The sequence below is a fragment of the Bison bison genome, unplaced genomic scaffold (genome assembly GCF_000754665.1).
Source record: "Bison bison bison isolate TAMUID 2011002044 unplaced genomic scaffold, Bison_UMD1.0 scf7180017864500, whole genome shotgun sequence".
Classification (NCBI taxonomy): Eukaryota; Metazoa; Chordata; class Mammalia; order Artiodactyla; family Bovidae; genus Bison; species Bison bison.
The window spans coordinates 5,071,304-5,094,922 of record NW_011495059.1 but is presented as its reverse complement, the minus strand read 5'-3'; the positions used below and the strand labels follow the sequence as shown (position 1 = coordinate 5,094,922).

General features: G+C 41.8%; 1 protein-coding gene across 1 annotated transcript in view; it reads left to right on the top strand.

Moving 5' to 3' along the window:
- Positions 1–23,619, top strand: part of DHX35 (DEAH (Asp-Glu-Ala-His) box polypeptide 35) — a 69,946-nt gene that overhangs the window by 15,015 nt on the left and 31,312 nt on the right. Inside the window, exons 4-10 of the mRNA XM_010829147.1 lie at positions 5,256–5,333; positions 10,802–10,906; positions 13,209–13,270; positions 14,091–14,160; positions 16,062–16,121; positions 21,814–21,926; positions 22,850–22,946. Of these exons, the coding sequence (XP_010827449.1) occupies positions 5,256–5,333; positions 10,802–10,906; positions 13,209–13,270; positions 14,091–14,160; positions 16,062–16,121; positions 21,814–21,926; positions 22,850–22,946 (585 nt within the window). The remainder of the gene's footprint in view (positions 1–5,255; positions 5,334–10,801; positions 10,907–13,208; positions 13,271–14,090; positions 14,161–16,061; positions 16,122–21,813; positions 21,927–22,849; positions 22,947–23,619) is intronic.

Here is a 23,619-nt window from a genome sequence, read left to right as displayed (position 1 = left end):
AGAAAGATAATTTTTACAGGAAAACACATATATATATATTCTTCCCCTTTTGAAAATTCAGATGGTAGTGTCTGTACATGTTTTATGCACCTTGTTTATTTTCTTTTTCCACTGAGCGTATCATCCTCTTTTTAGTTGCATAGATTCTACATCATTTATTTTTCCAGTTTCCAGTTGGTAGACATGTAGGTTGTTTCCAGTTTTATGTTCTCACAATGATGCTGTGAGTCAGTTGGCACCTGTCTCAGTTTATACATATACAGGTATACTTATAGAATAAATATAGTAGTTATAAGTTGCTGGGTCAAAGGGCATATGCATTTGAATTTAATTGTTTTTAAGGACCTGTATTGTTTTAGGAGTTTTGTAATGTGGACCATTTTTAAAGTCTTTATTGAGTTTGTTGCAGTATTGCTTCTGTTTTATGAGTCATGTGGGATCTTAGCTTCCTGACCAGGGATCGAACCTGCACCCACTCCATGGGAAAGCAAAGTCTCAACTACTGTACCTCCAGAGAAATTCTAGGAGTTGTATTTTTAAAATAAGTGTTGTATTTTCTGAATAGGGGATCTATTCATGGTACAAAATGCAAAAAAACACAAAGGAATAAATGGTAAACAGTGAATTTTCTAAGCTTTGCTGGTGAAAATGACTAGAGGCTTGTGATTGATTATGTTATTGGCCCAAATACCTGCTCTCCTTGCTGTGGATTATCCTCTTTTTCCTTATTACTCAGTTCCACTTCTCTGAGAGAGTCACAGTTTCCACCTTCTTGGGGAGCTAAATTTGAGTTACAGCATAGGAGAATTGGAAGGACTGAGGAACTGAAGGTCATGGCAAGAATATGAAGCAAGTTTTTGTCAACAAACTATTTTGCTAGATTTATGTAATATCTTTCCTTGGAAAAGTACAGCATGCCCTAGCACCCTGCACCAGTTTTGAAATTTCACAAACTGTATGTGGAAGCTAGATGATATTTTTTTCCTAGAGCTCTGTCAAAACAGTGGACTGTGAAAACAAGTTCTTTGCTGCAATTTTTGTTAAAGTTTTCAGTGGAGTTCTTCCTAATCCCACTGCTCAACAAGAAGAACAGATTTGATGACCCTTAAAAAGAGCAGAGAGAACTGAGGTGGAATTCCACAGTCTCCCTCTGTGACATCCACTGCCTTTTGATGTCTGCACTATACCTACATTTGCAGCGTCTTTGTATTTCCACTTGTCAGCAAACATAAGCAAGCAGAAGTCTGAATCTCAGATATATTGAGAGATTGGCTTCATGGTCAGGTTTATTATCAGAGACTTAGTTTTTCTTTGCCTTAACACTACTACTAAGAGATTGACACAAATGAGTGTGTTTTATTTTGGATGGTAGAATTGTGTCCTGGTTATGTAGTTTAAGCGCTGAAGAATTGATGCTTTTGAACTGTGGTGTTGGAGAAGATTCTTTCGAGTCCCTTGGACTGCAAGGAGATCCAGCCAGTCCATCCTAAAGGAGATCAGTCCTGGTTGTTCATTGGAAAGACTGATGCTGAAGCTGAAACTCCAATACTTTGGCCACCTCATGCGAAGAGTTGACTGATTGGAAAAGACACTGATGCTGGGAGGGATTGGGGGCAGGAGGAGAAGGGGACGACAGGATGAGATGGCTGGATGGCATCACTGACTGACTCAACGGACATGAGTTTGGGTAAACTCCGGGAGTTGGTGATGGACAGGACGGCCTGGCTTGCTGTGATTCATGGGGTTGCAAAGAGTTGGACACGACTGAGCAACTGAACTGAACTATATGTGGGTTTGGTTTGTTGAGCTTGAATCCCAACTCTTAGATTTTTATCTGTGTCCTTGGACAAGTCCTATGACCTCTTTGTTTCCTCATCTCTTAATTGTTGATGATGCTGGTACCTTCCAAATTGGATTTTTTGCGAGGATTAAACTGGGTTATGCATGCCAGACAGTTGCTGACACTTAGTGATGTGCTTGGTGAGTCTTAGCCATTATTCTTATAATTGTCTTTCTGCATTTGTGTTGGTTGGGGTGATTGGTAGTATTTTGTATTCACAGTTTTTATGACAAAAACCCTACATTATCTAAAACAATTTGTTCCTTACAGTCATTTTTAAATTATTATTTTTAGCTAATTTTTGAGTATAGGAAAGTTGCAAAAGTAATACAAAATTCCCTTACACCCCTTACATCACTTCCCATACATGATACAGTAATCAAACGTAGAACATTAATAATAGGGAGGGAGAATCCCAGGGACGGGGGACGCTGGTAGGCTGCTGTCTATGGGGTCGCACAGAGTCGGACACGACTGAAGCGGCTTAGCAGCAGCAGCAGCAGCAGCAGACTGTAGGTCTTAACTTAAATCTCATCAATTTTCCCACCACTGTTCTTTCTCAGAAGATCCAGATTCTTGCATTGGATTTAGTTGTTATTTCTCCCTGGTCTCCTGCAGTCTGTGAGAGTTCCTCAGTCTTTCTTCATCTTTTATGATCGTGACATTTTTGAAGAGTACTGGGCATTTATTTTATAGAGTGTTCCTCAGTCTGGGTTTATGTGATGTTTTCTCATGATTAGAATGAGCTTGGATTTTTGGCAAGAATCCCATAGAAATGATGTGTCCTTATTGGTGCCTCGTATCAAGAGAGCTGAAATGTTAAAAAGTCTCATCTGGTGAGGTTTATTTGATCACTTTGTTAAGGTCCCAGGTTTCACCTGTAAAGTTTTTCTCTTTGTAGTTGTAAGTATCTTGGAGGAGATATTTTTAACCTGCAGATATTCTGCTCCTTTCACACTGTCACCCGCTGGTCGTAGCAGCCCTGAGCGGATCTTGTCTGCAGCACTTACTCAGGTGTTTGCCTAGTGATGACTTTACTCCCTTTCCCTTCTGCCTTTATTAAGTGACATCTCCGGTAAGGAAGAACTGTCCTTTCTCCTTTGTTTGTTTGTTTATCCAGTTATTTTTGTATATCAGTATGAACTCATGGTGATTTATTTTGTTGTATGGGTTAAAACCCAATGCTATAATTATTTATTGTGTTGGTCAAAATGGTCCAGCTTTGGTCATTAGGAGCTCCTTGAATTTGGCTCCTGTATTCTTTCTAAAAGACTCCATTCATTTTTGAACACTTCCTTACTTTCTAGTAACCGAAAGTGTTTCATGCTCATCTTTTATTTTTCCTGCACTAACCTTGGGGTCAGCCACCTCTCCAAGGAGCCCTGATTCCTCTTATTGGGAAATGCTGTTTAAAAATCAGTATTTTGGTGCTAGAGTGCTCACTGTTACAGAGGTGTCTTTGCTGTAAGTCTCAGTGGGCAGACTCAGTGGGCAGACTTAGGACTTCCTTAATTATGTACATATATTATGTATATATATAATATGTATTAAATATATATAATATACTTATTAAAGTGAAGTGAAAGTGAAAGTCACTCAGTTGTGTCCTACTCTTTGTGACCCTATGGACTATACAGTCCACGGAATTCTCCAGGCCAGAATACTGGAGTGGGTAACCTTTCCCTTCTCCAGGGGATCTTCCCAACCCAGGAATTGAACTAAGGTCTCCTGCGTTGCAGGTGGATTCTTTACCATGTGGGTCAGGAAGATCCTGCATTGCAGGCGGATTCTTTGCCAACTGAGCTATCAGGGAAGTATTAGATTCCTACGTAAAAACACTTATTATATATCTGTGCCAATCTGTGTGTATGTTAAAAATCACAAATTTATGCTGATACTTCATGGATTCCAATCCAACAGCATAGAACTCATTGTAGCCTTTCCTTATCTGTAACTCTTCTTCCATAGTGAGAAACTCCATTCTCATTGTCTGCAGTGTATTTATTATTTCTTAAACTCTCAGTTCAGTTCAGTAGCTCAGTCACGTCCAACTCTTTGCAACCCCATGGACTGCAACACGCCAGGCTTCCCCATCATCACCAACTCCCGGAGCTCGCTCAGACTCACGTCTGTCGAGTCAGTGATGCCATCCAACTGTCTCATCCGCTGTCGTCCCCTTCTCCTCCCGCCCTCAGTCTTTCCAGCATCGGGGTCTTTTCCATTGAGTCAGTTGTTTGCGTCAGGTGGCCCAACTGTAGTGAACACATAAAATAGCTCCAGAATTGCTAGCCCGTACCCCTAACATTTACTAACTAGATTATAGCACTGAGGTACTGTTCTTTTTGTCTTTGACTTTCATCAAGGTTCTGTTTTCCAATATCCTAGGTTGATTTTCTTCTCTACCCTCTCCAGGGTGGTCAGTCAGTTATTTGTAATACAGATAGGGTCATTTGTTAGTGTTTGCATTTCTTTTTGGTTTCCCTTGACATCTGGTTGCTTTTCTCGTGTATTTGTTTGGGTATTTGAAGAGTACATGCAACATGACTCTAGTTCTGAGAGTCAGAGCTGCACACAAAGGTCAGCTCAGAGCATTGCCGCTCTTTGTCTCTGCTCCCCTGTTTCAGTTTCTCCCTTTCTCCACCCCTTTCCTACCAACCCTCCTCAGAAAACCATTCTCTTTAATTTCTAGTTTGCCCTTCCTTTATTAGTCTTTTGAACAAACAAGCAGATACATGTAACAGTATTTTTAATCTTTTTGTTTCTGTTATAGAAGTAGTATATGTATTTATTGTAAAACAATTTAGACACTACAAAAACATGTTAAAAATGCATATAATCAAATAACTAAGAAATAAGTATATGTGGCAAATAAATAAATTAGATAATCTAATGAATATTAAATATTAATATTAAATATTAGATATTAATGTATAATATCTAGTGGAATACTTGCATGTATTTAAAATCTAATTTTTTGCAATGACATGTTTTATTGGTCTTTTTAAAAATCGTAATTGTTTTTATTTACTCTGGTTAAAATGTTTTGTACGGATGATATTCATTGAACTGTCCATGTATGTACTTTAAAATTCTTTGTTCTACAGATTTAGCAGGGTTTTGAGGGACCCATGGATAGTTCTTTTATTCCTTGGGGCAGCTGAAGAATGGGACATTTTATAAGACGGGGGAGTTAGAATGTTGAATTTATTATACATGTGCTATGAACTTAAAGTGAATGACCTCACATTTCCAAACCTCAGATCCCTCATTTGCAAAATAATTTTTAAAATATCTGCTGAAACAAGAACCATCTGCTATTTCCTTTGTCAGTAATTTTAACCCAGGGTCATCCTGGGGTAGATTGTTTCTGGTGAAGTGGTATCAGGTGTGTGCTGAAACATGCTTTTATTTGCAGTACCTGGCAGAAGCTGGCTGGACGGCTGAAGGAAGAGTGGTGGGAGTCACCCAGCCCCGGAGAGTGGCTGCTGTTACAGTGAGTTTCCTTTTTGCTGGAAAGACTCTGCCTGTGTCTTCTATTTTAGTGACTTATTTTTTTCTTCTTTCCTACAAACTCCAGATGAATATGACACTGCTCCTCAAGAATTTAATTCTTCAGCTTAAAAAGAACTATGGTCTGATTATTTTTGTAAAATTGATACCTGTACATCATGAATTTTTATGTAATAATAAAGTACTAAAGTCAAACAGAAAAAGTAATTAGGGGGAAAAAACCCCAAATCTCACCACATAGCAAACACAGTGTGAATATTTGGGAACATCATTTTAAGCTTCATTTTCTGTTTAGATAAATAGTTGGCTGCTGCTGCTGCTGCTAAGTCGCTTCAGTCGTGTTGACTCTGTGCGACCCCATAGAAGGCAGCCCACCAGGCTCTGCCGTCCCTGGGATTCTCCGGGCAAGAACACTGGAGTGGGTAGATGGATAGAAATAATTTTGTAAAAATGGGCTTGTAGCCATATATTTGTTTTTGCTGAATTTAACAAAAGAAGAAACTGCATTGAAATAGGAACTTTGGAGTACTGAACTTTGGGTAAGTATTTGTTCAGCACAAGAGAATTTATTAAAGCTTGAAAGCGAAGAAAAAGGATTACAGAAAGCTTTAGAAGGTTACTTATTTTTGGAACTATGTTATAGGTAGTTGCCTATTATAAGAGTAAATTAGCATGCTTATTCTTTCCACCTTTCTTTCCTCCATTTGTGATAAATTCCGAACTATAATTTTAATTTCAAGATTATAAGTACATGTTCTTTTCTATAATCATAACTCCCACAGGTATTTAACTTCAATTCTAGTTTAATAATTGCTAATTATTTTCCATGGTTTTGCCAACCTTGAATTGCTGATTTCACTTTTTTTTTTGCACTTTACTTCTTGATTGGCTGAATTGTATATGCCTGAGAATGTCTGAATGTGGTCTTTGTTGATATAAAATTCTTGATTTGCACTCTGTAAGAGCCCTGTAGACACTGCCTTTTGGCCTAAAGCATCACTGTATAGAAATAATTTGAGGTCCAGCAGAGCCCCCCTCACCTTCCAAGCTTGCTTTTTCTGCTTGAATGCTTGTAGTACTGCTGTTTCATTGGGATATGTCTTGATTCTGATTGTTCTCATTTGTTCTTAAATGTGGAAGAACTTCTAATCTTCATGTTAAATCACTTTATATCAGGGCAGGTTTTCTTCTGTTATATCTCGGCATACTTTTCTGTTCCATTTATTTTTTTTCTCTTTTCTAGGAGCACCAGTTAAGTGTATATTAGATTGCCTTTGTAATATTTATCACTATCTCTGGGCTCATCGCCTTTCCAGTTTCTTTTGTGATATTTCTTCAAGCCTGTCCACAATGTTCATGATTGTTTTTAGTCAGACTTATTTGATTTTGTTTTCTTTGCATCTCTACCTGGGTCTCACAGTCACTTCTTTGAATGCATTTTGTTTTTCCTCTACTAGAGAAGTGAATATTTAAAATGGGAGGTGATATTACAATACATGACAAATTTTAAAAACTGATAATATAAAAAGCAAAACCCTGATATCACCAACATTAAAAAAAAAAAAAAAACCCAGAAAATAACATAGTATTTTTGTTAATTAACAGTCTGACCCATTTCTGTAAATCTTTCTTCCTGCAATTTTTGGCTCTGTCCCCACTGAGCCCCTCTTTATTCCCTCAGTGAGAGCAGAGCAGTGTCTCAGTCTCTCTCGTGTGGGTGATTCACATGTGCTTTGTGGTGTTGGTACTGCACTGACACTAGAGAAGCTCCTTTAGCTTTGTAACTGACATTTGTAGCATTGTGTAAATTAGGGGGGTTGTCTTCAGGTTTGGGAGAAGCCTCTCGGTAGTTTCTTTCAGGTCCAGGCTGTGAGATCTGGAGGATGTCCACAGGTTGATTTTTCTGACCTGTCCCTTTGAGACCTTGTTTCTCCTCGACTCTGCTGTGACTTTGTCTCGTCTTTAAGCTGTTTTAGCTTAAGCTTGTGATTTCTTTGAAACTGGATTTCTTTGGCTGAATTCTGTCTCTCTGAGTAATACTTCTTTAATTTATTTTTTCTTTTAAATGTGAATGTTTATTTTTGGCTGCCCTGGGTCTTTGTTGCTGTGCGGGCTCTTCTCTGGTTGTGACGAGTGGGGGCCGCTCTCTGTTGCAGTGCATGAGCTTCTCATGGAAGTTGCCTCGCCTATTGCTGAGCATGGGGTCCAGGGTGTGTGGGCTTCAGTGGTTGCAGCACACAGGCTGAGTAGTTGGGCTCCAGGGCTTACTTCTTTTGTGGCACATGGCATTTTCCCAGACCAGGGATCCATCCCATATCCCCTGCGTTGGCAGTTGGATTCCTGTCCACCGTGTCACCAGGGAGGTCCCCAGAATGCCTTTATTTTGACATCTCTACCTGGACAAGAAATTAATTCTATCTCCTTGCGTTAGTTTTCTTCTGTATTAAGTTTTAATTACTTCATTATTCTTTCCCCCCAAAGTTCACTTTCTACTTGTCTTCTAGTTAGGCATCATCGATGAACATTTTCCAAGTTCTTCTGTGTATGTAAAAATGGAAGTAGTGGTTTGGCAACTTGACTGCTGCGTTAGATTTAACCTTTGATGTCATGAAAGATGATTCACTTACTTAAAACATTCGAGCAATTTTTTCTGTTTGTAGTTTGGAATCCCAGCTCTTAATCAGTTTGCATTTTTCCTCCAAATTTGTAGCCATGGATAATTTCCATGAAACCACATGCTTTCTCTTAAAGGACAAAAAGTATATAAATTAGCCTAGTAGTATTAATAGAGCTGTCAAGTTTGAAATGCTCCATCTCCACAAGTACTTTGTGTGCAGACCAGAATCTGAAAACGATGTCAGAGCCGAAGAACAGATGGCACAAGCCACTGCCTGATCTCAGTGAGAGGCAGCTCCTTAATGAGCATTTCACTGGACTCCTGGTCTGGGTTTGACTTCACGACCAGGCCCCCCCGCCTGGGCCTGTGATTCAGGACAAGTGCTAAGCTTGTCTTTTTTCAGTTTCTTGCTTTGTAAAAAAAGAGGGTCTCTGGCCCACCCAATGGACTGTATGCATGTTTAATAAGATACATTTTGTGAAAGCTTGGAGCACAGCACCTTCACATAGGAGGTGCTCGGTCATTGGTGGTTGGCCTTTCTTTTCTTTTTTACAAGTCTTCATTGAATTTGTTATAGTATTGCTTCTGTTCTGTGATTTGGTTTTTTGGCTGAGAGGCATGTGGGGTCTTAGCTCCCGGACTAGGGATTGAACCCACACTCTCTGTGTTGGAATACAAAGTCTTAACCACTGGATCGCCAGGGAAGTGTCCCTGGTTTTCTTTTGACCTCCTTTTTCCTATATCTGTTTCTATCAGTATTTATCCTGTCTAATTGTTGAGCTTATTGGGAATAGAACTTATACAGTAGAGGTAAAAAAAAAAAAATCACTAAAAAAGCCCATAGAATATGGCTTTCCAGATGTCTAGTGGTATGACCATACAGAAAATTTCTAAAAAGGAACTTGAAAATAAAATCCATTTTATAGCAAATGTATACAAATAGTAAATAAATGTTTGACTTCATAAAATGATCACATTTTTATGGAGAGGTTGGTTCCCTTATGCTCACTCTTACAAGCTGGTTTTCCCCATAAGCTCCAGTATCTGTATGCACACACTCTCTGTGCCAGTTTTTAAGATTTACAGTTTAATGATCTGTAGGGTGGGAATTGAAACAATAACAATAACAAAACTGTCCTGGTGAAATACTGGTTATCGGGAGCTGTAACCTCCAGAGGTAGAGCAGTGTAGGATGAATTTCTGGTTTCATAAGATGTTTTGAAAGATTCTGTGGTGCACACCAGCTGCTTGATGACAGGTTCTGTCTTGGCCTCTGAGATCTGTAATTTCAAGTCACTGGGCAGAGCCACTTTCTGATCCTCATCTGCTCTTTAGTTTCTTAAACACTGATGGTCAGGTAACGCCCAGTGTGCTTGGCTTGCAGCACTGGGTGCAGAGCCTCTGGACTCCTGGACCTGGGGCTGCTGCAGCCCAATGGCTGATGCAGCCCAATGGCTGATGCTGAAAGCTCTGCCTCAGACACGCCCTGTGTCAGCTTATGATCCAAACTCAGGACCTGTGAAAGGAGGAGACAAGACGCCTGGGGGTTGGTTGGTAGGCCAGGTCCCCGGGAAAGCTCTATAATTTTGCTTCCCTTTGGGTCTTTTTTAGTTAGATAGTTTACATAATGAGCATTAACCCTTTATTTTCTTTCAAGGTAAACTAAGTTCTAAGTGTTATTGCTCTTCTGCTTTTATATTTATTCATTTTATCAGATAGTTTTTTAAATTTATTTTTTTTAAGTATCCAGCAATTATTTTATTTATTCATTCTTTTTTTTATTTGGTTGCATCACATGCCACGTGGGATCCTAGTTCCCCAACCAGGGATCATACCCACACCTCTTGCATTGGAAGCTTGGAGTCCTAATCACTGGACTGCCAGGGAAGTCCCCAGATATTTTCTGTTGTTAAATTAATAGCCTGTGAGTGGCCTGGAGTAGTAGATCTTACAGCTGGATTCTTTTTGATCTTTCCCACCCTCACCTTTCATGTGTCATGTAAATGAAATGTAAAAGTGAAATGTACAATGAAATGTAAACGTGAAATTAAAAGGTAAAAAATGTATCTGTACTTCATGGTCTTCATAGTGTGTTATTCATTTCTTTATTATGTTAACGTGGCGCCTTCATTAATTTTCTCCTCTCATCTTCCGTGTAACAGTTTTTTAACCTGCATCCTTGGCTTTATTTCCCCTTTCAGTCGTTTTGGTAGCTGGGACATGGTTACAAATCATTTTAGATTATCTTGCTCTGAAAGTGTTATTCTTTTGTTTCCAAAGAGAAAATGAACGTGACCAAGTGTTGAATTTGGTCATTCTTGTTCTTTTGCCTTTGTGGTCCAGTGGAAGTTGTTTTATTTCAAGGCATGAAGACGTGGAAATTTGTCCCTAGTTGGTATGCTAAAGAAAGCTTTAGGAAAAGGATGAATCTTGAAATTTCTTCTTTTTCCCTTTTTGCTTCAGCCACCAGGAAATCTAGAGCTGAATTTGTGGCTCAAATAACTTCGGCATATCTGTGTTTTAAAAATTTTCTCATTGGCTTTGACCTTTTGAATATTATCTGTAATTTCTTTGATCCTGATCTGTAACCTTTTTACATGATTCTATTTTTATTCCATACTTACTGTTCTTATAAGTTGCCTCAAGTCAATGTAAAGTTGATCATTGTAAAGATTATCACACTAGTTCTCTGCTAACCTGCCCCTTTCTCTTTTCATTTTCCACTGTGTTCAGCATAGTGTTTAAAAAATAAGTGACCTTTAGATTTTCCATAGTGTGTGCTCTGGGCAGTAATTTTTATGTCTCTATCTTCAGCATGATCTTTCTTCCCAAAGGTTGCAGGGAGAGTGGCTGAGGAAAGAGGTGCGGTGCTGGGCCATGAGGTGGGCTACTGCATCCGCTTTGATGACTGCACCAACCCGCTGGCCACGAGAATTAAGGTGAGGTTCACAGCTGGTTTTCTTCTGTAAATAAATAAGAAGATTATTTGGGGGGAGGTAAAAACACGCAGCCATTGCTGCTGACTAAGCCTCTAATGCCATGACAGAAAGCATATGAGAGCATCCTGGCCCTCAGGGAAATCGGCGTGTTGGGAGGTACAGAGCTCTTTCTGTGTCCTCACATCTTAGCCCAGAAAGGACTTTGGAAGTAGAGTTATGCCCTTGGTTCTTCAGGTGAAGAGGTTGAGGACCTGGGAGGTTGAGTGACCTGCCTGATGTCGTGCCCATTGGTGGTAGAACCAGAGCTCAGAGCTGTCCTTTCTCATGTGGGTTTCACTGTTTTTCCCCACCAATCCACGTAGCTGTCTAAATATAGAAACTTAGCTATAAAAGACTTAAAAACAGGGACAAATAGTATAAATTGATAAAGTGTAGAATTCATAAATGTTATTTGTGCTAATTAGCGCTGGCCCATTTTCACATGATGATGGATTTTATGTGTGTTTTGACCTTGTTGCTACTATTAAAATAATTAGCGTCATAGAATCAGGGTACAGTCAGCTCAGCAGTGTCTACTGCATACCACTGTGCAAATCAGAGTCTCCTCAGATAGTGCTGGGATCAATGAATGAAAATGCTTTGATGGAGAAAAACAAATACTATATAATATCACCTATGTGTAGAATCTAAAAAATACAACAAAGTAATGAATATAGCAAAAAAGCAGCAGACTCACAGATACAGAGAACAAATTCATGGTTACCAGTGGAGAGAGGAAAGAGGGAGGGGTAAAACAGGGGTGGGAGATTAGGGGCTACAGATACAATGTAGAAAATAAGCTACAGGGATGCATTGTACAAGATGGGGACTGTGGCCAATATTGTATAATATCTATAACTGGAGCATAACCTTAAAACTTGTGAATCACTACATTGTACACCTGTGACTTACATAATATTGTACATCAACTATACTTCAGTAATAAAAACTTTAAATTAAAAAAAAAGAAAATGGTTTGATGAAATAAACATTGGTTATTAGAATCTCAGTTACCTCTCAGGTTGCTGCAAAGGAACTGAAAATAGATGGTCTAAATGCAGTAATTTGTAAAAATGTGGAACTTGTTTTCTAAATGGTCTGTATTTTCTTTCTTTTGACATTCATTTTGCTAGGTAAGGGATTTATTCTTCTGTACCACCAAATACATTTACACTAGCTAATTTTTAGATAGCTTTTAGTGAATTCCATGATCACATGACTCTTGAGAGAGTCTTTTATGAAAAGTCCTGTGTTCCATTGGTAGGTTTCCAGGCACTCAGTCCCCGGCTGGTGGGCTCTCACTGGTGGCGCCTTCTCACTTGCACTCCTGTGTGTATGTGTGGCAGCTCGCATCAGGTCCAAGAAAAATATGCTTTAAAAAGCAAAACAAAAAGGAAAAGTACTAAGATACAGCCTGTGAGGGAAATGTTTAGCTTTGTTAAAGACGGACTTGTTTTGGGATGAGAATAACAGCATCTAGTTGTTAACTGCGTTTTTCTGAAGCATATTCATAAACACTCCTTAATCCTTAACGGTAATATTAATAATCGACATTCTTGAGCTCTCTCTGTGTGCTGGGGCCCTTGCTAAGCCCTGTACATGTGCACTGTACTCTCTCACTTAATTCTCACAGTAACTCTGCGAGACAGATACTTTTATTTTCTCCATTTTACAAATGAGGAGCTGGGCTCAGAGAAGGTAAGTAACTTGCCCAGGGTTTACACAGCTAGTAAGAAGAAGAACAGAGATCTGACCCAGCTGCTGGATATGACAGCTTGTGTTCCTAACCACAACCCCAGTCAGCCTTCCTAAAATAATATCAATTGAAGTTGAGGTTAATAACCTCAAGAGCTGCAAGTCTGTGGTCCTTGGGACATTGTAGGAAGTGTGACCTCTGACTCAGTGATCCCCCTGGGCAGACCCAGGTTTGTCTGCCCTGTCTATTCATAGCAGTACCTGTGGTCCAGGCTCAGAGGAAACGGGGCTTAGTCAAAACTCACAGAGCAAATGCATGTGAAATTTGCTAATAGAGTTGCTAGCTCTTACTGAGGGTCCTGTGTTCAATATCTTGTTTGGAAACCATTCCATTGCTTGATAACCAAAATTTGGGGGTATTTTCTCATAGTCCTTGGTGGGAATTGTCTTATACACACACTGGTGATGAGGTTGTATGTGTTTAGTTGGACTTGAACTCTTTGAAGGAAAGTTATGAATATACAGTGTAAATGAATCATTTCTAAACCTTTGTGTTTCTGTGTTTTAGTTTCTGACCGATGGGATGCTGGTCAGGGAAATGATGGTTGATCCATTATTAACAAAATACAGGTAAGTGTATTTTTCCTTTGATAAATTTCCTACAGTTTCAAAAATACATGAGTAGATTGAGGTGAAGTTGTTTTAATAGCTGGGATTCGTGACCACACTCAGCTTTCCCAAAGCTTCTCTCCTTCCTTTGACTGTTGTGACCTTTGATGTTCTTTTCAGAATATGTGGAGTCAAAACTGGGCTCATTAAAATCCCTGTCCTTATTTGAACGATCTGTTGACTTGTTTTTATCTTGCTGGAGGGTGACTACAGAGGCACAGCACAAAACTGGGCAGCGATTTGCTGCATGTAACGTGCAGAGCCCAAATAGTTATTCACATTTTCCGTCTCCTTGTGGGTCCCCGTCCATCGCTCATTGTACAGAATGATCCACTCAGGCTCTGTGTATCCTGGGGAAGGATGTCATATTTGACTCCCTGGTACACATGTGGCATAGCCATGACCAGGTGCCTCTTCATGCTGTTTTATGCAGATTTTTAGTCTTTGGGTGGTTGGGCCTTATCTGAATTTTTATGTGCTCAATGGGGCTATATGTTATATTGGAATTTAAAATCATGTATTAGATTCTGTTGGGATCCAGCATTGGTGGTAAAACTTTAAAAGTAGCAATAAATAACAGCATTTTCTCTACCAAGAAAAGTTGATGTGGCCATTTTTATTAGCTTTAGAGTTACTGGCTTGTCAAAGAGGAGGTACTTGGTGTTACTTTTTGCTGCACGGTGATCGGATGGGGGCTAAACCCCAGCAGTCCCTTTAATGTCTGGAAGGGCTTGTGTGGTGGCTGCTTTGATGCCCACTGAGATTGTCCCTCTGATTCTAGTGCCATCATGCTGGATGAGGCCCATGAGAGGACCTTGTACACCGACATTGCCATTGGTCTGCTGAAAAAGGTATATGGCTTTACTGCCAGACTTGCGGTTTTGTGTTTTTGTTTTGTTTGTTGTTTGATCAGGAAAGTCATTGTAGCAGTTTAGAAAATTCAACAAAATGCAGAGGAAAGAAATGGAAATTGTCAATCACCCTGCTCATGCAGAGACAGTTACGTTAGAGTTTTGGAACGTTTCCTTGTCTTCTTTCTCCTTTGGGTGTCTGTTTATGCACCTGTTTTGGCCCAGTGGGGATTGGGTTGTTGTGCTCACTTGTATCTTGCATACTTCTCTTAGTGTTGCATAAGGATCATTTTCCTCTGTCATTAAATATTCTCTAAAGACATTTTTAATGGCTATATAGTCACATGTCTGTACCATAAAGTATTTGACACCTTGATTACAGCTAGGCATTTATATGGCTTCCAGATTTGAAATATTTTACATAATGTTGCAGGAAGCACCCTTGAAGTTAAATCTGTTGGATTTCTGTTTCTTTTCTGTCTTTTGCTTTTTATTATAGATTTCAAGCATATCCCAGAGTAGAGAGAAGGGTTTAAGGACCCCCATGTGCCCATAACCTGGCTTCAGCAGTTATAACCCATGGCCAGTTTTGTTTCAACCTTACTTCCATCCTCTTCTCCCTTCCTATATTTTCTGGTTGTTTTCTTTGGGGAAATTTCTGATCCCCAGAGACTAGAGCAGGGTGATTAAAAGCCTGAATTCCGGGTCAGACTACCTGGGTTCAATTCTGACTCTGCTGAATTTGCTCATCGCTCAGATGGGGCTGATACCAAGTTTTTCTTTCTCCGTGTTGCTTTACTTTCCTATCTGATAGCCAGTAGCCACTTTAGATTTAAATTAGTTGAAACAGAATAAAATAAAAAATTCATTTCTTTAGTCCCACTGGCTGTATTTCAAGGACTCTCTGGCCACATGCAGCTAGTGGCTACCGCAGTGGGCAGAACCTTTAAGCATTCTCTTAGAGCTGCCCTGTAACATCATTGTTGTGAAACTTAGGTAACGTAAAATGTTTAGGATGGTGCCTGACACAGGGCCGTGAATAGAGAGTGAGGTGCCTTTCCCATTGAGAGGATGTCTGCAGCTGAGTGAGGGGAGGGTGGGCTGGGTTTTAGGGCCCCTCGCCTCTCTGTGCAGTGCACGTGCTGCACAGCTGTATGCAGGGACTTGGAATGGCACATGGCTTACTATATGCTAGCTGCTGCTGCTGCTGTCTTCATTATTAATTTATTTCTTGGCCAAAGATTTAAACTTTTTGATACTTGTGAGGGATTATCCCACTCTGTTACTACCTTCTCAGGAATGGTATAACAAGGGGGCCTGTTTCACTGAATCTTTGAGTGAACACTGAACACTGAAAATAAATCCTTGCCAATGTGAAGGATGAAACAATAATCTCATTGTTACATTTTTTTTACTATAATTTATTTGATCATTTCTCCTATGACCATTGCTCATCTTTTTCTTTGAATAACTGTTAATATATTTTATCTATATTTCTGTCTTGGTGTTATTTATTGTTTGATTTTTCACACTCTAAGTGTATATACACAGATTCTGACTATTCAGAGACCCAGGTGTCAGGAAAAAAAATGGTTTTACTTTTGGTAAATTCAAATTTGTGTCTTAAAGCTCCTTTATACTTTCTTTTTTCTTTTCTAATTTTTTTGTTCTGGAAAATTTTTATCACTCACACAATTAGAAAGAATAGTATAATGAACTGCCTTTTCATCTGTTACTTAACAGTTACCAATTTGTGGTCAGTCTTGTTTCATCTTTAAGCTCCTCCCCACCCCCCCATCCTCCTCCACACATTGGATTATTTTGTAATAAATTTCAGATGTCAGATTATCTCATCTGTGTCACAGTGTTACCATTGTTTTTCCGCACGCCTTCTCTTTTAGATTCAGAAGAAGCGAGGGGATCTTCGGCTGATTGTGGCTTCGGCCACTTTGGATGCAGAGGTGGGAGCACGTCCACTGTCGGTCTCTGTCCCCGGTCAGCGTGGGGATTGTTGGTCATGTCCTTGGGAAGCTGCCTCCAGCTGGAGCTTATCTTCGGCAGGATGGCCTGCCTGCCTTATGGGCCATCTGATGTCCTAGATTCCGTCATTGGAGGAAATTCCTTTTCAGCTCGTGGGTGGAAATAGCCTGTAATTAATTGAGTTCATAATTACCTATTGTCTTGTTTCTCTACATGCTATATTTTCCCCCACACAGGCAGCTTCTTTTTATTACTCTTTTCAGCAGGAGGCTATACTTCTTTTGTTTTGTTTTTAATTTTATTTTATTTTTAAACTTTACAATATTGTATTAGTTTTGCCAAATATCAAAATGAATCCGCCACAGGTATACATGTGTTCCCCATCCTGAACCCTCCTCCCTCCCCCCTCCTCATACCATCCCTCTGGGTCGTCCCAGTGCACTAGCCCCAAGCATCCAGTATCGTGCATCGAACCTGGACTGGCAGCTTGTTTCATACATGATATTTTACATGTTTCAATGCCATTCTCCCAAATACTTCTTGAATTTATGACTTCAGCATTTATATTTAGATTTGAGGGATACAATTAAAGTTTTCCCTGTACATATAGTAATTTTCACATTACAATTTTTTATGTCTAAAAGTACATTAGTTTTCACTATTAACATTTTTTTATTGAAATAAGTTGATTGACAGTGTTGTGTTAATTTCTGCTATATAGCAAAGTGATTCAATTATACGTGTGTGTGTATACATACATACACACACTTTTTTTAATATTCCTTTCCATATGGTTTATTACAGAATTCTGAATATAGTTCTCTGTGTTAAGTAGTAGGACCTTGTTGTTTATCTATTCTATATATAAATGCTAACATCTGCTAACCCCAACCTCCCACTCTGTCCCTCCCCCAACCCCCTCCCCCTTATTTTTCTCTCTTAATAACTAATATTTTAGTTCAAACAGCAGTTCAGCTCAACACATAATTTTGACCACTTGCTGTATATGCACATGCAGACCACACGCACACACACACACAAAGCACAGAAGCACAGTGCTGGCTACAGGTGATTCATACACTGCCTGACTGGTCAGGGAAGCAGACACATAAATAGGTGTTTGCCGTTCAGTTTGTTCAAGGTGCTGAGACAGCCAGGGAGGGGGTGCTTTCTCTCTAGCCAGCTGGAGGGTGTCCAGAAGCTTTCATGGAGGAGAGACATCCCACCTAGGTTGGAAAGATGTGCACAAGTCTGCTAGATTTGTGGGGTGGGGAAGGAGTCCTAGGCATGCAGAGAACCACAGGGGCCTGAAACGTGTTCAGAGGGCTGTGGGTCACATGTAAGGCGGGAGCCACATCTCGCGTGCAGCACCTGCTGGGGGGTGATCTGTCCCCCTGCCTGCAGTCACCCCTCTGTCTCCTTTCAGTTTCTCCAGTGCTCCTTATACTCCAGCCTCACCTTGCTTTTCCTCAGATAAGTCGACGCATGCTTCTGCTTTTGGTGGGGAAGCCCTCTTTTTAGACCGTTTTTGCTTCAGATGTTCTCATGGCCTGGTACTCATTTCCTTCCAGTCTTGGTCAGGTATTAGCTCCCAGAGAACCTTCCCAGACCACTGTCTGCAACTGAGCCCCTGTCGCTCTTCATTCTCTTGCTCTCCTCCTCGTTTCTGTTTAGCCCTTCTCCTTTGCTAACATCATATGCATATCTGGGTGTTTGTTGATTGTATGTCTCCCATCACTAAAATGTAAACACTGTGAAGACTGGGACTTTGACTGTCTTACTCTATTTTATCCCTTTCACCTGAGACAGCGTCCGGCACAGAGTAGGGACTGTGGGTTGAATGAATTTTGATTGCGTGGAAAGCGATGGGAAATTCAAATGGGAGAGGCTGGTAGGGGTCAGATGATGGGGGGACCCCACAGGCCACGTGAACTCCACCCTTCCACTGGTCAGTAGCCCTAGCATGTGTGAGGCTTGGCAGTGACTTGACCACATTTGTGGGGTTTTGTTTTGGCCGAGCTGGGTCTTTGTTGCTGCGTGCAGGCTTTCTCTAGTTACTCAGTAGCGGTGGCTGCTGTTTAGTTGTGGTATGCGGGCTTCCTGCTGCAGTGGCTTCTCTTGTGAAGCACTGGCTCTAGGCGTGCAGACGTCAGTAGCTGCAGCGCGTGGGCTTAGTTGCTCTGTGGCAAGTGGCATCTTAGATGAGGGATTGAACCCCCGTGCCCTGCATTGAAAGGTGGATTCTTAACCATTGGACCACCAGGGAAGTCCCATATTTGAGTTCTAGAAAGATCACGCTGGTGCTGTATAAGAGACACAAACAGATGTGGCGATCACAGTCAGGAGGCCAATTCCATAATCAGCTGAGATAAAAGGGCCTCGCTTCTGGTCTCCGAGTGGCTTCCAGGATACAGAACAACTTGGAGGGAGAAAAAAGTCAGCCTGGCTGAGAGAGAGGTCTGCATGCTGCCTGACAGGTTTCTTAGACCGTCTCATGGTGTAGGAGTCTGTTGTCTTAGGTCTGCCCACCATAACTTTGGGGTTAAAGCTCTCTGTTGCCCTCTTTAATGAATTCTTGTGCCCTTCACCTGTGATCCCTGATGGAATGCTATTTTAACCTCATCTCCTGTCAACCTCTTCCATGACTGAGTTGTCCAGAACATCATCTGCATTTTAGCTCTTATCTTTACCACGACCCCCTTTTTGAAATTGTTTCCAATAGTTTTTATTGTGGGTAAAATCTTTAATGTCCAAGTCTTTGAATCATCAGTAATATTTATTGCTTACAGTTGCTTTTCATTGTCTTTAGTGTGGCACGGAGATGGAAAAACATAGCTTCTTTCCATTCTGCCTGCCATAGTCCATAGTGATGCACTTCCTGGGAGTGATATTTTTAGGTGGGAGGGTGGAATGTAGGAGTTGTGTCAGCCTTGGGTGTGCTAGGATGCAAGGGTTGCCAGATGTCAGCAGCTTTCAGCAGAGTCTTGAGTGGACCCGGGTCATTGATTTCTTCATCCCTTTCTGGCCTGGCGAGTGAGGAGGAGTGAGGGGTGTTTGTGTGTGCATGAGGGGAGACGTGGGTGGGTGTGGATGCATGTGGGGTATGGAATGTGAGTTCCCAGGTGAGAGTAAGAGGGCGAAGAAGAGGAGGGAATGGGCTGAAGTGGACAAGAGAGGAGGAGTGTGTGAGAGTGGTGAATGGGGGGGCGTGGCTCAGGTAGTATTTTCACTTGGAGGCCCAGGGATGCTGGAACGCCTCCCTTGTCTCCCGGCTGTTGAGTCTGTGGGCAGCAGACTCATTCCTAACTCCAGTGCCTGGAGGGATCGATGCCACCTGCTCTGGTTTCGCTCAGGGCCTGGGGTGGCCCAAGCTGCAGTCCAAGACACCCAGTGACTGCGACTGGGAGGCAGAGGCCAGTGGAGTTGGATGGGGCTGATCAAATAGTCGCCTTCATTGGTTTAGGTGTTTCTTAATATCAGCCTAATTAAGTCAGCACTTAATTAGAATGTGACTGAGTATAATTATGAAGTATTTATTGACCATTGTATGACATGGTATTTTTTTTTTTTTTTCTTTTATTGGCTTCCATTTACCTGGCAGAAAACATGATCACTGACTCATCCATGGTTTTTTGGTCACAGTCCAGATGCTTGAAGAGAGAATAATTTTTACCTTTCCAGATTCTTAGAGAAGGAATTTGGGGTCCATTGTAGTCAGGTACCCACTTGGAACCATTCTGTATGGGCCAAAGCTGGGCAGGCCGTGTTGGCGAGGCTGCTAGGGGTCCACTCCTGTGGGCCAGATCAGAGCCACTAGCAGAGAAGGAAACGGGTGAGCAGGGGAGCGATCCCGCAGACACGCACCCCATTTGTGTTCCGTGTCACAGACGAGCCTCTTGCTCGTAGTCACTTTGTGTGTGTCTGTGTCAGCATGACCCCTGGCTTTCAGAGTTGGCTCTCAGCTCTTCTTTTCCTGGTGGGCTGAGCTCATTTCACTCCTGCTGGTCCTTCTTTCTGCCTCAAGATGCAGACGCTGTTGACACTATGTTTATTTGCTTTCTAGCCTTTAATTTTTTGTGTATATATGTTTAATACTTCCGAATACAGATAAAAGATAAAGATCTTAAGGACAAAAGTCTTGTGCCTCCTCAGTTAATGCTGAGTTTTATTTCTTAAAAGAGTAACTCTCTGTCTTTACATCTCTGCTGTCATTCTTGGAAGGGGTGCGCCTCTTCTCCTTCCCAACCAGTAATAGCCCTCCTCATCCTTTCAGGCTTAGCCAGGAGATCCGGCCATCTCCAGGACCCCGTCCCTATACCACATCATTGTGGGCCCTTTCCTCCTCCCCTGACTGTAACTCGCAGCTCTTCTCTGGTCATCCAGTCCTTGAGGCTCGGTTTATGTTATGATTGGTTTTTTGCACACCTTCCTCCTTGGCTTATTCACTGGGGGAGAGGGGAGCAGTGCCTTCTCCCTCGTTTGTGCATCACTTGTAGCATGCCCATGCTTTGCATGCCATAGGACACAGGAAGGCTGAAGTCACCTGCAGGGAATTTACCTGAAAGAAGGGTGGAGCTGCATGGGTCTTCATGGCGCAGCACAGTACTTCTCTTGGCCTGAGGCTTGTTCTTTTATGTCTGTGTTTACTCTTCTCAGACGTGACTTGGAGGTCGACATGTAGCATGCAGGTATTTTGGAGTCAATCTAGTCGACTCTTCTAGAAGTGCTCCTCCAAGCCTTTTCACGTTGTACTCGATTCAGGTTCTCAGGGCACCCCTGGATCCTGGTTTCCAGGAGCAGACGTGGACGTGTTTAGGGGAGATACCTGGGAAGGAAAGAAGACAGGCCTGGTGATCCCATGGGTGGGCCTCCTAGGGGAGGAGAATGCAGCACGTGCCAGGCCTCAGGGGACCAGGAAGGTCAAGAGCTCTCCCACCAGGCCTCCGTAGAGACCGCAGGCCTGGGGATCAAGTGCCATTGAAGAAACGTGGCCACCTCTTTGGGTGGAATTGCCAAGAGCCACTTCTCTCAGCAAGGTCCTGTGGGAGCATGGGAGAAGTGGGGAATTGCCGACCTGCCCATACAGAGTGTAGTGCTGCCTCCTGAGGGGCACATGAAGAGGGAGAGGACTCTGTCCTGCAAACACAGGACCTGTAGATTGCACTTCCAGGAACATCCCTGCCATTCACAGACGTACAGGTTTCCTTTATACAGTGATCACGTGTGTGGTCAGAGCTGTGCTTTCCAGATAGAAATACACATCAGCCTGATGTAATCCACCTTTGACTTGAGTTACACCTTCTGACCTAGTCTGTGGTTAAATGCAGTATGGGGGACGGGGGGCAGGTGGGGTAAGATCAGTAATCCCTCTGCTGCATGTTGACTTAGGTTCACAGCTGAATGCACTTTGGAAATCTAACCTTGATCGTTTCTGTCAAATCTTCAATAGAGTCTGCCAGTGAAATGTGACTCCCCAAAATTATAAGAATAAAAATATGATTTTTTTGAATAATTATTTTGTTATCCTTAGTCTATATTACGTATAGCCAATCCCTATCCCCCCACCCCCTGCTCTGCCAGTTTTATATTATTTTCATTCTTTCCGTGAGTTACTATGAACCTTTTTTTTTTTTTAATTTGAGCAATGAAGAATTTTTTTTTAATTTCTTTTAGAAATTTCGGGATTTCTTTAATCACAATGACACCAGTGACCCAACCAGGGATACGTGCGTGATCCTTACTGTGGAAGGGCGGACATTTCCAGTGGACATCTTTTATCTACAGAGGTTTGACAGTCCTTGCATTTTCAGTCAGGGCGATTGGAAAACCAGGTCTGTTCGGTGGGCTGAGAAGCAGCTGTGTCTGCTTGCGGCTTCTAGGGCAGTGCGCCAGGCTGCTGAGGAAGGGCATGTTTGTCACTGATGGGATGTTCTGGAACCCTCCCTCAGTATTGCTGCAGGATTTCAAGTCTCCCTCCAGATGTGCAGGTCTATGACTCTGTGGTCCCTGGCTCAGCAGCAAAGAGCAAAATGGGAACAAGGTTGCAGGGAGGAGGCCTCTAGAACGGTCCAAACTGGGCTTTACAAGACTGTCAACTCGGGTGGTATTGGTGATTTGAATCAATTGGTTCTCAGCCCTCTACATCTTAGCAGGAAGGCCTTGACTGACATTTTCGGGAGGAGCCTCTTTGAACAGGAAAGGGTCATCCTAATTCCTACTCCTTTTCACTGTACAGAGGAAGACTGGGAGCCTGAATCAGAGGCAGATAAATCCAGAGAGTTACGGGCCTGACTTCTGAGTCATTTTGGAGGGGCAGGCACCCTTGCACTCCATCCACTCCCCTCAGACATGCTGCTGGTGGTCAGGAGGGGAAATGGAAGGAATGTGGAATTCATCATTGGGACAAGAGACCCACTTTTCCTGGCCAGGGAATCTTTGCATGCTAAAGATAGGACGTTGGTTTGCAAGGGCTTTATTGCTTTTCTGTCTCTGCAAATAAAGCCAAAAATAGTAGTTTACATGTAATTATGGATTGTATTTGAATTCTGCATTAAAAAAAGAATGTTTATTTTAATTATTCATATGCCGATTATCTGCTGGGCAGGCGCAAACGAACTTTCACAAGGCTTTGCTGGCAGATTACTAAGGTAATTGATCTGTAATTAATGAACATATTCTGGTAATGAATTTATCTCATACATCTTTTCAGTCCTGTTCCAGATTACATCAAATCAACCGTAGAAACTGTGATGAAAATTCACCAGACTGAGGGAGATGGAGACATATTAGCATTTCTCACTGGTCAGGTAATTCCATTGAACCTTTTTTCCTCTGGCGAACAGACACGTTAAGGCAGTACCAAATACAACTACACTATGCTATGCTAAGTCACTTCAGTCGTGTCCGACTCTGTGCGACCCCATAGACGGCAGCCTACCAGGCTCCCCCGTCCCTGGGATTCTCCAGGCAAGAACACTGGAGTGGGTTGCCATTTCCTTCTCCAATGCATGAAAGTGAAAAGTGAAAGTGAAGTCGCTCAGTCGTGTCCCACCCCTAGCGACCCCATAGACTGCAGCCCACCAGTCTCCTCCGTCCATGAAAAAATCTTTAAAAAAAGCAGCACCAAAATATATACAGAGGCCTATTACTTTACTTAGCCGTCGGTCTCATGTTTTATTGTCTTCGTGGTTACTTGATTGCATTAAAAAATTGTTCAGTTTGATGTCATTCATCTGTTGACTCAGTTGCCAGAGAATCATTAGCTCCTGCCTGTTCTGTCTGCCAGATGTTTTAAATTTATCAGCTGATTCCAGAGTAAATCCGAGAGCTAAGCCAGTGGGCCGTTTTGATGCCAGGATTGAATCCTGCATGAGGGTGCGCCTCTGTGTCACTGCTGCACCTTTTTCCCAGTGACCTTTGCAGCTCACCCTGGAGGGAACAGGTTGGCACGCCACTGGAAAAACAACCAGACAGGCCTAA